General features: G+C 47.3%; 1 protein-coding gene across 1 annotated transcript in view; it reads left to right on the top strand.

Moving 5' to 3' along the window:
- nr6a1a (nuclear receptor subfamily 6, group A, member 1a) overlaps positions 1-14,016 on the top strand; it is a 101,505-nt gene that overhangs the window by 7,894 nt on the left and 79,595 nt on the right. The window contains exon 2 of the mRNA XM_029259736.1: positions 12,520-12,567. Within this exon, the coding sequence (XP_029115569.1) occupies positions 12,520-12,567 (48 nt within the window). The remainder of the gene's footprint in view (positions 1-12,519; positions 12,568-14,016) is intronic.

Genomic DNA, 14,016 nt, shown 5'->3' with positions numbered 1-14,016 from the left:
TTGCAATCTGGAAGTCGCTGGTTCGAATCCCCATCCTGCCGTAGTGCCCTGGGAAAAGGTGCTTATCCTGTTTTACTCCAGTAAGAATCCCCAGCTGTGTGGATGAGTAAATCTGTAAAAGCTGTTTAAATGAAGGTCTTTCCTCTGTTGTGGGACACAGCGTGCTGAACAGTAGAGCACGCGCACGCACACACACGCACACACACGCACACACACACACACACACACACACACACACTGACACACACACACACACACACACTGACACAATGAAAAAGCAAAGAAAGAATATATAAAGAGGGGTGTCTGCAAGTCTGTTGCTGTGATTCTGCAACACTAAGTTGCCTTGGACAAAGGGATCGGATAAATAAATAGTATTAAGTTTCATCATGGTGTTGTTTACTGTATCTCAGTGGCTCCTAACACTGGTAATAAGTGTGTCGGTCCATTCAGTCTGACTGCCATCGACCTTGAGCTGGAAGATTGAAGGTTAAAACATGAGGTTTTAATACTCGAAATGTATTGAACGTTTATTCCCTTCATGCACCTGCTTTGTACACAGCAGGAATTTTCGACACGGTCTGTTCATCCTGTTTGGTTTCGTGTGATTTATTGATTGAATCGTGGTAATTTATTGTAAGTGTTGCTCCAGGACCAGGACTGAGAATCTGTCTTCCCGACCGTCTCCCCTCCGGCATCTGCTCTACATCCTCCTGCTGTCACTTTCTGCTGTACTGCTGCCAAAGTGCATGAACTACCACACCGCCCTGCTGGTTGGGAGGCTGCCAGCAACTTTATTATATTATTTTTGAGTCCCGATGTTCGGCCGTGATGTCTAATGCCGACTGCTCCGTCTGCTCTGCAGTGACATCGAAGGGCTGTGTTTTTCCTCATTGACTCAGCATGTCTATCAGAGCGACTGTTTATTTACATAACATGGTATTTACATTATGCTTACTGGTTCAGCTGATGCTTTTATCCAAAGCAACTTATAGTGTTAGTCTACCTACAATTATTTACCCATTTTTACAACCAGGTAATGCTATTGGAGCAGCTTTAGGGTAAGTTCCTCACTTAGGGGTACTACAGCCAGAGGTGGGGATCAAACCTGTGACCTTTGGGGTCAAAGACAACATCTCTAACCTTTACACTATCAGCTGTACGGGCTGTTTGATTCCATTCAACTTAAAAAAGTGCTTAATAGCTGCATAGTTAAACATGAGTGTTCTGGTGGAGCAGGAAAGAAAAAGCAAAAGAAAACTGATTTAGAAATTAAAAAAAAATAGTGCCGTATGAACATGTAATTATAATACTGCACTGTTATTATTCATATTAACACTAATATAGAATAATGTTTTGAAATGGTGGCAAAATATAACAAAGCCCTTTTACACAATGTAACACGGTAATTATAGATCTTTACGGTTTGCGTAAGACAATAGAGGGGTATTTGAGACGTGCGGTCGATTCGCAAGGAGGTCGTCGGAACGGAACCGAGTCATAAGCGGAGGACCACCTGCGTTCAAACGAGAACTAAAGAGTTAATCCTGCTGTTTTGTCTGGGAACATTTAAGACTTTCTCCAAGGCGAGCCGCGAAATCGGTGAGGAAATCCTGTTACGTCCGATCGCCGCCGGAGGACTTTCCGTCGGCCGTCCACCTGCGCCTGCCTGGGGTCGCGAGCCACGAGGAGACCGCCGGTTTTGTGGGTCGCGCTCTGAGGAGGCCACGGACGGGATGCGGGAGATGTGGAGATCTCGAGGAAGCGTTACTGTAACCGCGGTGCCGAGTACAGTGGCACGGTCCACGTGAACCCCGAGGTGGCCTTTTCGCAGGCCGCTGTGACATTCGGCAGGTCGGGGGAAAGATGGGAGCTGTAAAATTCCCCAGTCCCCGTTTGAGTTTGCGGGGTTTGGTCGGGGGGCTGGGGCTTTTACGGGCCCCAATAAATCACTGAACTTGGTGCGGAATGATGCTCTTTAAGGCCGCGCCGTTCTCCGAGGGCCCGTTTACAGTGAGGCTGGAGAATGGGCCGAGGCGGGGGTGGCGCGGGAGGGTGGGGTGCTTCCTCCGGGGCAGTAAAGCACCGTCGCTCTGTAACTTTGATAACAGTAAATTCATCTCGTCTCTCGTCTCGAAACCCTCAACCTTGGAGTCACGATGTTGCAGAGAAACTCTGGGGTGGGTGGGTGGGTGGGGGGGGGACTCATAAAGTGAATGAAGAACAGGTGCGAGAACTCGTCCCTTTACACAACAAAGAAAAGTGCTTCGACAGCAGATAAGGAGCTTTAGCTTCAGGATTTGGAAAAAGTCTAGATTTCAAAGTACTGCTTGTTTGTCTGATGTCACCATGTTGCTGGTTCACATCCCTCCTGTAGCAGTAGATGATCTTAGCAGATGGTGTTGGATTCATGTATGTAGCTGTCAGGAGATCAAAGGAGAAATTGAACAGAAAGCGATGGGTTTGAGGTGCACCTTTAATGCTGCAAGGGATTCAGCAGCTCTGAGGGACAGAGGGAGTTTGTTCCACCACATCAGGAAAAATACAAAAAAACCGTTGGACTGTCAGTGTTGGACCCCTTGAGTCTGGCACCACCGGGCGAGCAGAGGTAGAGGTGCACAGCGCTCCTGTAGGTATCGATCAAATTCTGAAGGTGCCCAGTGGCTGATTCTTTGACCACCTTGTAGGCCGTAAACAAGGTCTTTAAATGAGGGGTTTTGTGTTACATCCTGAATGGATGTCGACCCCATCTTACACTTGAAAACCAGTGAATCGAGAAAAGGTGCGAGAACCAGCTTTACACCGGGAATGCAGCCAGGTTCGCCTTGGGAAGATTCTGACCCAATGGCTCGACAAAAACATTATTAAACAGCTGTGTGTGTCTGTACGTGTAGGAGTGTGTTCAGCTTGCGAAGAGTGTGTCCTCACTGATTCAAGCTTGACAGGTAAATTCCAAACGGGGACACCAGGGCCAGTTTTCAGTCCAAAGGAAATTTTATAAAAAGGGGGGAAAAAAGTTACACAACCGACCCGCCACTTTAGTCCCGATGGAATGTACCGGCAATCTGAGATCCCAAACCCAAGTTCCCGTGCCTGCGCTTGTGAACGGCCTGAGCGAAGCATGCTGGGTAAATAAAGCCTCAGCCTGGGTGACCGGTACGTCGAAATTGAGTGGCGCTGATGGAATGCGGTAAGGATGCCCTCTTCATTTGCATAATATCATAGGCTGCTGAGCGCGAGATGGGCTTTGGTTGGCGGTCCGCACAGCGGCGGCGCTCTGCTCTCCTCTGCTCTCCTCTCCTCTCCTCGCCTTGGGCATAGGCTGTAAATCTGCGCTCCTTTTATGTTGAAAGGGAAGATTCCCTTTGAGCGTCATTCACTGTGTTGGAATTAGCCCCCCACCTCCTGTCCCTGACCAGGGCTTGACCTTCTGCTGGGGAGATTAAAAGGACTGGGGCAGATAAGGAGCCACATATTTATAGTGGGCCAAAAGAGGGTGTTAACTTGCCTTTTCTCGACCCAAATCTGAGTTAAACTTTAATGGAACAAAAAACAGAAACTGTTAGGAAAAAAGTTTGTTAGTTGATCATTCATTCATATTATATGCATGTTTTACAGTGTATTTCTAGACACACACACACACACACACACACACACTGCTTGTCTGGTGATGATGAGTCATGATGGTACAGAGTCTATCCTGGAGACATAGGGCGTGAGGTAAGGTATCCCCTGAACATAATGCCAGTCTATCACAAGGCAGACACACACACACACCCACCCACCCTACAGGGAATTTATTCACGAATCCCTCATGTCTTTCAGCTGTGGGAGAAGATATAAGAGTAACAAGTATTATTAGTTGAAGTGTTTGCGTTTTCGTTTTTTGCTGCATTTCTTTATTTAAAAATGTATATTTATTTATAAAAAAAAAAAAAAAAAAAAAGAAAGCATGCAGATAGTCCTTGACTTACCACATATGGCAACTAGAAGCCCCCCGGACTTGCGATAACCAGTACATAGTCCTTATTTTTCAAGTCCTTGATGTTTTTCTTCTTCTTTGATCTCAGTCAGTGTTAGTGACTGTGTTTTATGTACAGAGCTTTGTCATTCCCTTCCAAGTTACTATTTTATTTATAATGGCTAGCAAGAGAAAAAATGAGTTCTGGTGGTGTTGGGAATAAGTGGAAAACTGCTGATGAACATATAATACTTATATTACGGTATATTAGTATAATACATGTAATACGGTATTTATATTCTATTACTATTGTAATATGAATAAGGTTAAGAATTAGTGAAAAATATGACAAAGCTTCATTATACAGCATAGTATTCATGCACATTAATTGTTTGTGTATCTTTATGGTTCCTATAGTACATTGTAAGGGGATTTTCGACAAACGGTCAATTTACGACTGGAACGGAACCCTGTTGGACACCGATGACCGCCACTACATATAATTATTTTTGGTTACAAAATAATCGTGTTGATGCAGTTGTTCAGCCATTGCTAGAGAAGTACAAGTGGAATTTCTCCATTCCAATAAATCACACTACGTTGACAGTGATACTGGAGAAAACCCTGGTGAACATGGGGAGAACTGTGCCCAGGAGCTCCCTTTGGGGGTGCTCTACAGCCCATGGACCCAGAGGAGGCCCTGTTATGAACTTGAATCCAGAATTGTCTCAAAGCGTGTGCCCAGCAGCGTTCGCCTGGAGCGGTGGGTTGGGGGGGTTGGGGGTTTGGGGAGGGGGGCGCAGACAGAACTGACATTGTGCTCCGTGGCATTATGAGGTGGTCAGGGGTCAGCTGCTGAGGTCAAGGAAGTGACCGGAGAGCGGCCCTTGGCTCTCGGGCCGCGGCCTCCACAATCTGTACACGCAGCAGCCGCTATTTCTCGCATGCTGGGGCGGGGGCCACCCTCGCTACGGGCTCCGATCTGCGGTCCTGCACCGAGGAAGCCCTGTGGAGACACTGTCCCCTGCTGAAGGTGGGGAAACTTCATCCAGCTTTAGTTCCCGCTTTGTGTCTAGTTGAATATTTCTTTTCATTATTGCATTTTGACAGGTGAAGTACATGAGCAAAAGGTGAAGAGCTTTAGACATGGGATTATCAACGCACATCTTGTGTGTCACATACCACCATGTTGCTGGTTCACATCCCTCAGGTAGCTGCCTGTAAGGGTGACGTTCAAACATCAGATACATGGATAGTCATAGCAGATAGTGTTGGCTTCATTTATGTAGCTGTCAGGAGATGGGGAGTGAAATGGATAAGAAAAAGATGTTCTGCTTTATTTTAACTCCTCTTTGCAATGAGTTTTTTGTTTTCCTCTCCTCAGCTGTCAGCTGCCCTCACCAAATAAACTATTACTGCTAATCTTCTTTGTTCAGAGCTGAGAAGACAATTTAATACATTTTGTATTTAATGCACAAAAATCTGTGTTTCGTATATTGGTAATTCCCCTGTGGGGGGCGTGGTGGCGCGGTGGGTTGGACCACAGTCCTGCTCTCCCGTGGGTCTGGGGTTTGAGTCCCGCTTGGGGTGCCTTGCGGCGGACTGGCGTCCCGTCCTGGGTGTGTCCCCTCCCCCTCCGGCCTTACGCCCTGTGTTGCCGGGTAGGCTCCGGTTCCCTGCGACCCTGTATGGGACAAGCGATTCTGAAAGTGTGTGTGTGTGTATTTTGCTGTTTTTCAGATAAAAGCAGATGGCATTGTGCTTCAGAATGTATATTTGTTGTTTAAGGGGTTTTTAGTTTCATATAGACACAATTTTTTGGGCTATATGGATTTAACGAACATTCGGCAATATTGGATGCACCATCCCTCCGGTTACTTTCTTAAATGCAGAATTTTCTTCATTGTGTTTTGTATTGTATCCTGAACGTTACTCGGTGCTCTGTGTCACCTTGGTGAGAAGAGCCCTCTATAAAAATAAAGTTCAGTCGAATGCTGGGAGGGATTCAGCAGCTCTGAGGGAAAGGGGGAGTTCATTCCCTCACATTGTGGTGCTGATCCTGACTTCCTTGTAGGCTGTAAGCAAAGTCTTTAAATATCAGAGTTTTATGTTAATTCCAGAACAGATATCTATCTCATCTTACTCTTATGGATATGAACTGGCCATAGGACTGTGTACCTAGACCCCTCTCACCATGGTGTCTCTAGTGTAGACGTATTATTGCACATTAAGTCCAAGTAAACCCAGGTCTGGGACACTTGGGATGGGATGTATGGGACCACCCGGTTTTTGCACCGTTTCACTGCCCCCGGGCCTGGTGCTTCGCCGAGGGACCTGCCAGTTGCGTTGGACTGAAGCTCCGGAACACGTTATCTGGACCCTGTTTGTTGGGTCTCGGTAGCGTCTCTCACGTCCAGCTCCGTGTGGGGCAGCGGTCCAGCAGGTAGCCGTTGACCTGCCCTTTCCGCACGGCGGCTGCAGAACATCTGCCGCTCCGGGGATTTCTAAAGCTCCTTGGCTGGCCGAGCCTCCTTAAAGACACACGTCATTGTCCTCGGCAACAGGCCCCTCCTCCTCCTCCAGCCCCTTCAAACCTCCCAACCCCCAACAGAAGAAATTAACATTGCCTCAAGTGAACTGAGCTGTGATGACACCAGCTTTTCAGTGGAAATGATTAATTTTGTCCTGTAAAGGAGTGGAAACAAAGCCCTATTTAGACCCCCCCCCCCCCCCCCCATTCCCAATTCAGTCTTTGCGCTGAATGGAATATTTCTGCTGTATCTTCCGAAGTATGAGAAAAAGACCTGTAACTTGCAATAAATCCAACTGCGCCTTGTGCTTCTCTTTTGTGTGCTGGAAATAAGAAATTGTGCACATTTGCCCTTTTCTTTGTGGGCCTGGTTTCGATATGGCAGTGTGGAAGGGAAGGAGTTCGTTGGGACCTGGGTGGCTGAGGAGGGTTGGGTTCATACCTCACTGGGCTGATGTGACACTGAAACATCTGTTGTTTACAGGAAATTTTTCCCCCTTAAAATGAAAAGCCTGAAGGTTCTTGGTTTTGGCTCGAATGTGTTGGAATGAGGTCCCTCTGTCCCTCAGAGCTGCTGAATCCCTCTCACCATTTAAGAAAGGTCTCAGAATACATATTTACGAAGATAGACAGATAGGGTCTTTGTGGTCCAGAGTCAATTCTTGAGGCATAGGGCATGACTTCCATCATATTATCTATTAAAGTAAAATTTAAAATGTACTCAAAAAAAAAAAACTCCCATCAGCTTTGTATCCTGTTGTCTGTGTACTCAGAGAATCGTCTCTCTACATCGATATCTCTCCATCTTTTAGAGAAATGCACTTTTGCTTACTCTGAGTACGTCGCTTTGGAGGACAGCGCTGAAAGCTAAATGAATAAATGTAAGTTTTTATATTTAAGAAGGCAGCTTTGACAACTACGCCACCTGCTGTCAAGAAAGAAGTGAGGCTTTGACGTCTCCCACACGCGGTCCATTGCACACACCACTATACGCTGGATCACACACTCACAGGTGTGTAGACACACTGCCTTGGTCCACATTCGGCATGCGAACCCAACCCCCCCCCCCCCGCCAACAACAGGGAATATGATAGATGCCTTATTTGCGGTGGGTGGCACATGGCCAGTTGGACAGGTACGGACCCCCTACTCATGTGACGGGACCCAGGACCTCTGTGCTGACCATGCGGAACCGTGGCCATCTGGGGTGGACAGCGATGGACTGACCGGCGTGGGGGTGGAGGGGGTGCTGAGCCAGCAGGCCATACACAGTTACATACCATGGTGGTCTCCCAGCATGCTTTGCATCCACAGTCCCCTCAGTTAGCATGCTTTCCCTGTCCTGACATCTCCTTGCTGAACCTCAAGTTGTTTACTTGTTTACTTGTCCTCCAAATGCCTTATTTCATCGACAGGTCTGGATTCCTTCCAAGAACAGGCCACAAATCACTTGGCAGCGGTAGCGTGTTGGAGCGCAGCCCGTTCGCCGGCAAAAACATCAAAGGCCGTGACCGGCGCCTGTCGTTCTCCTCCCGCGAGTCCGTTCGGAGCGCTCGTGGTTCTCGGACGTACCCGGTACCGTTAATCCCGGCCGCGACCGGGTTCCTCATCAGATGGGGGATTATCAGATGCCGCCCCATCCCCCGCACTTCTGCGAGTGGGGATTTCGAGGCTCCCGAAATGTTAAGACCTCGTGGAATTCACTGCTGTAGGTCGTGGCCTAGCACGGGGCCGCCGCCCGTCCCCTCGAGGCCCCGTCGAGCCCTTTCGCAGCCGAGGGGTTTCGAACGTACCCGCGTAGGTTTCGAACCCGTCCTGTTGCGGCGTGTCGCTGGAATGAAGCGTCACGAAGTCAGATGAACCGCTTTGATGCTTCTTCCTGCACATATGTACACTTTACATATATACTGTATGTTCTGTATTCTATACATAGTGCTGCTTCGATGCGTGTGAACCCCCGTTTACCTCACTTCTACCACGAAACGGTTATTTGATGAGAATCGGTGTTTCTCATGTGACATAATAGGTGTGTGGGGCCAATTCCATATGTTGCTTTAGAGGAAATTGTGTGTGTAGTAGAAACACACAAGTAGCGGAGGTGCAAAAACAAGTGAAGTCCAAGTTGCGCTGGTTGCATCACGTAGGTAAGTAGAATCAGGGGTGTAAATCAGTCATTTTTTCATTTCCGACATTTGATTTAAGATTTAACCTTTGGATTTCGTTCGTTTATTTTAATATTTTATACGAGAATAATGAGCGACCCTATAGGGTTCGCATACCTTCGAACAGCGCTGTACACTTTTGTCAGCTTGTGATCAGTTTATTGCATTAGTCACTGATTTTCTGCCTTTTCCCCAAATTTGTTAATGCCGAAGTATTTAAAACAGATCAAAGTATCAAAATTCAAACACATCCTATTTTTCGCAATCTTTATAAATATCCATAGCCAAGAACAACAAAAAACTATATTCACCATAACCGTATCAATGAAGGTAAAAATCCATCCTCTTTAACATGACTAATAGTTATCTGTAAAATGTTCCAATTTTATATTAATTTATTTATCTAACACTCTTTTCCAATGACTTACAGCATTAAGCTGCTTACACTGATTTACCCATTTATATTGCAGGGTAATTTTTACTGTATCAGTGTAGGGTAAATACCTTGGGTACTACAGCAGGAGGTGGGATTCGACTCTGGGTCCTTCGGGTGGAAGGTGACGGGGTAACACAGGGTAAGAGCACCATAGCATCTGGGTACCATTAGGGCATCAGGTCTTTACCAGTCATTGCTTAGTTCTCCTTACCTTGATTTCTATGTACGTCTGTGCAGCTTGTCTGGAGGCGTTACTTTGGATGTGCGTGTGTGTGTGTGAGATTGTGAGAGAGACTTTTGTTAGTGTTTTGCGCTTGTCTGTGTGTTAGTTGGCCTGGGGGCCGTACGTTGACCTCCCCGATCGAGTGCGTGTGTCTGCGCGCTCTGGGGCAACATATGCTGCCGTGCAGCAGAGTGCGTAGGAGGCGGGTGGTGTGTGTGTCGCGTCGGAGACCTGCAGCTGTCGGTGGCCTGGTGGCCGGGAGGGGATGGGCTTCTCTGCGCTGACAGCACACCCTGTGGGGTAATTGTGTGCGTGTGTGTGTGCGTGCGCGGCAGAGGGAGAGTGAGCAAGCTGGCGCGTGGCTGGGGGCCCCGGGTTCGGGAGCCTCCAGTCCAACGTCGGACTTTGCGCGCCGCATACAGTCGGGAGTCGTCGTCGCCGCGGAGACGGGTACAGCCGGCCAGAGGTACGAGGGCAACCTCTCGAACCCGTGCCCATCTGTAGCGCTCTCTTGGTGAAGTACACTTCCATTTAGCTTTCACTGCCAGTCAAAAGTTTGAGTACATGTGCTAGAAACTTTTTTTTTTTTTTTTTTTTTGTTTCTCCTCTCCTGTAACACAAATGAGTTTTATGTCGAAAAAGTTTTCTACACTTGAGCATAAATGGAAGATTTTTATCTGAAATGAAAGGGATTGTGACGTGCAGCATCAATCGTCATGAAAACGCAGCTTTGTGTTTCTGGAACAGGCTGGGTCGGTCCTTCGCTGAGTCTGCTTCGCAAACTGGAGATGCAGTACAATTACACACACAGAGAGTCAGAAACTGCTCGTCCCAAGCAGGGTTGCGGCAAACCAGAGTCTAACCTGGCAGCGCAGGGCTGGAGGGGGAGGGGACACACCCAGGACGGAACGCTAGTCTGTCACAAGGGACCCCAAGGGGGACTCGAACCCCAGACCCAGCAGAGAGCAGGACCCAGCCGGACCCACCGCACCACCACATCCCCCAGGGTGTAATTATTTTGTTGTATTTTATTTTTTGGCCTGTTTGTCCTGGAGCGCTCAGAACCGATGCAGTTGGACTGTTGGACTGGTTCACCTGTTCTCTACATCCCAGCGGTGCACTGCTGTTCTCCACGCAGTGTGAACACATTTTAATGTTTTAAATTTTTTTTTTTTTTTCAAAGCAGATATTTGTTTTTATTATTATATACTTATGAAATCCCTCCATAATCAGTGGTTCCAAGGAGGCTTGTCCTTCTGAGCAGGTGGAGGTCCTCATGTTCTTCAGACTGGATAATTTGACTGTTTAACTGGTAAAACCTGTGCGCATTATGGCAGGGTGGGGGGAGGGTGGGTTACCATGGTACTCATTTGAATAACTTTAGTGGACAAGCACACATCCATCCATCCATTGACTGATGGGGACAGCAGAGAATATACTCGGTAGAGCTTTGGACCCAAAGGATGCAGGTCCGAATCCCTCCTTCAGCTGTAGTACCCTTGATCAAGGTACTTACCCTGAATTTCACCAGTAAAATTCCCCACCTGTATAAATGGGTAAATAATTATCTTAACATTGTGAGTCCCTTTGGAGAAAAGCATCATGTTAATTTGAATCTGTCTGTTATCGTAGCTGGTAGTGTAGTGGTTAGAGCAACTGCCTTTGTCCCTGAAGGTTGTGGGTTTGAACCTCATCTCTAGCTGTAGTATTTTTGAGCAAGGTACTTACCCTGAATTGCTCTAGCAGATATTACCCACCTCTATAAATGGGTAAATAACTTTAACATGGTAAGTTGCTTTGGAGAAAAGTGTCGGCTAAATGTAAATAACATTTTAACGGTAGTAGTATCATGCTGATAATTAAATCATTGCACTGGTGATGATCAAAAAGCGGTAATATACCTTTTCCAAAGGCAGCTTTTTTATTCCCCCCTCATACAGCATTATAATAGAATAAAATAGGAGTCAGTTTTTCTCCTCATTGGTCGCTCAAGGGGACGCGCTGTATTCTTAAAGGCTTTTCAACACTTATTCTGATTCATTGACATTTCCAGTTTTTTTTGCTCTTTTATACAGCTGGGTACATGTTTTACTGGAGCAATATAGGGTGGGTTCCTTGCTCAGGGGTCCTGTAACGCTACACGAGATTCGAACCTGCGGTCTCTGATCCAAAGGCTTTAACTTGTGGATATGTGAGCGTGTAAAAGTCATGTATTTGCACCACGGTGGCTGCTACAAGAAGTGAAATACGGTACCATCGAGAACTTGCCGGAATGCGGAGATCCCGGATCGCACTTGGAGCATTTTAATGAGGAAAATGTGCGGTAACTGCGATGAGGCCCGTGTTGCTCCGAGCCCCGGGTTGGAGGGGGCAGATGTTTCCCAGGCTGTGTGGTCCTGAGGAGAGCTGATCCGGCCACCCCCGGCAGGAGCTCATTCGGTTTGCGCGCAAGAAGGGGGCGGAAATGGGGGGTAAATCCTCAATCAATCCGCTCCATCGTACCCCTCCAGCAGCTCCTCGATCCTCTTAGTTAGTCCCCCCCCGGGGGGCCCGAGAGGGGCTGGTGGGCTGGTCAGGTGAGTGGCACGTGCCGGTGCGGGACTCGGGGGGGAAGGGGCTTTCAGGGGCCACATAAAGAAGAGAAGCCCCCCCTCCACACACACACACACACACACACACACACACACCTTGCTTCTGCCCCCTCCTGCAAAGACCATGTGGAGGGTGATGAACAGAGGTGGAACTGCTCATCCAGAAGGAGCAGATGTGCACAGATGTGACTGATGATGCTTGTTATTATTATTCTGTGACCCTGAACGACGCAAACGGTTAATGAACATGCATGGAATTGGTGGTAGTAGTAGCAGTAATAATAATAATAATAAGAAGAAGAAGAAAAAATTGAAGAGGCTTCCACTGTTACATCAGTCAAATTTACAGTGTTTTAACCATTTCTATGGCAGGGTAGTTTTCAGTGTATCAATTTAGGGTAAGAACCTTGCTTGTAAGGTGAAATCTCTAACTGCTACGCCACCTGCTGGCCCTTTCAGCTCCTAAGCATACCGTGAGTCTGAGTGCTGTGTACTATAGTACAGCATGGCTTATTGTAAGCGGTAATGAGGGATGAGTGTCTTCATGAGGGGCTCTTAACAGGTCCGTGTCAGTCGTCGCTCCCCTGTAGTCATCAATCTCCCTCTCTCTCTCCAGGTTTCTATCCAGACCACCCGTTGGAGGGGAACCAGACTGATGCTATAGGTGAGTCTGTTTCCCATGTTCCTGCAGCTCCCTTATGGGACAGCAGGGGGCGCGTTGGTAAGGGATGCTACCCGGGTTCAAATGCCGCGTCCAGCTGCAGTACCATGGACTAAGGTACATTCCCTCGAGTGATACAGAAAAAGTACCCAGCTGTACAAATGACTAATTTAACATCATATCAGTTGTGGGAAACATGAGATAAATTAATAAATAATGAATAATTACACTTAAAAATAGGGGAAAATAGTGTAAATGAGATGCAGGATATTAGAAATGCTCCTACGGCGATGCACCTGCGTCCCTGTAGTTTTGAGTCTTTTGGGACTTCACTCACCAGCATATCGTATGATCACTTGATATTTTAGATACGTTAATACCTACAATACACTAATTCGTGGTAAAGAGTGATCAGCACATCAGAGGCGTCTAAGTGATCAAACCTCCAAAAAGGAAGCTGTGACACTTTTCTGTGTTCAGCATCTCATCCGTGGGGGAGCAGCGTCCCCTAGTGCCCGTGACGGGGACTCGCTGTCCTGCTTGAGGTAGTTTATTCGTGTGGCAGAACTTTTCTCCAAAGTGACTTTCACTGATTTATTGTTACAGCTGGATAACTTAATGTATTCGTTCAGGCTGAGTACTTCGATCAAGGGCATTACAGCAGGAGGTTGGATTCAAACCCTGGTCTTTCAAGTGTAAGTTAGAAGCTCTAACTATTGCACCATCAACTGCAGGTCTTATATTACCTGCATTTCGTTACGTTTATTTATTTAGGAGACACTTTTCTCCGAAGTGTCTTCCAGTGAACACTATGTAGTGTTATCAGCCCACACAGCTTATTCACTGCGGTGACTTACACTGCTAGATACACTACTTACACCGAGTCACTCATCCATACATCAGTGAAACACACTCTCTGTCACTTACGCACTATGGGGGAACCTGAACAGAATGTCTTTGGACTGTGGGAGGAAACCAGAGCACCCAGAGGAAACCCATGCAGGCACGGGGAGAATATGCAAACTCCACACAGACTGAGTGGGGATCAAACCCACATCCTCCCGCACCACCCAGGCACTGTGAGACAGCAGTGCTACTTGCTGTGCCTGTGCCACGCTTATTAAAGAGGCATCTGTACAGCACACTGCAGGGGTTCAGTTTCAGTCTGTGGTTTTACTCTAAATCCTATCTTGAGACAGTGGCGTGCTTGCGCCTCACAGTTGCCTGTCTGTGCATTTGGGTGTAGGTTCGAATCCAACTCATTATATATGGAGAAATCCCAAAACTGTTTAACATTAGTGAAACTGCAACTTTCTTCCCATTACTTCAGATGTGAACCAAAAAAATAAATCTCACATTGGATCCAGTGAAACTGTTTGTGGGAGAGACCAGAAGCGCCCTCAGGTTGGGGCCCAAGGGCCCGGGGCCGCATGGCCAGGTTACCCGATACAC

The sequence above is a fragment of the Scleropages formosus genome, chromosome 17 (genome assembly GCF_900964775.1).
Source record: "Scleropages formosus chromosome 17, fSclFor1.1, whole genome shotgun sequence".
In the NCBI taxonomy this organism is placed as follows: domain Eukaryota; kingdom Metazoa; phylum Chordata; class Actinopteri; order Osteoglossiformes; family Osteoglossidae; genus Scleropages; species Scleropages formosus.
Note: the sequence above shows the minus strand (reverse complement) of the source record. Positions and strands in the feature narration are given on the sequence as shown.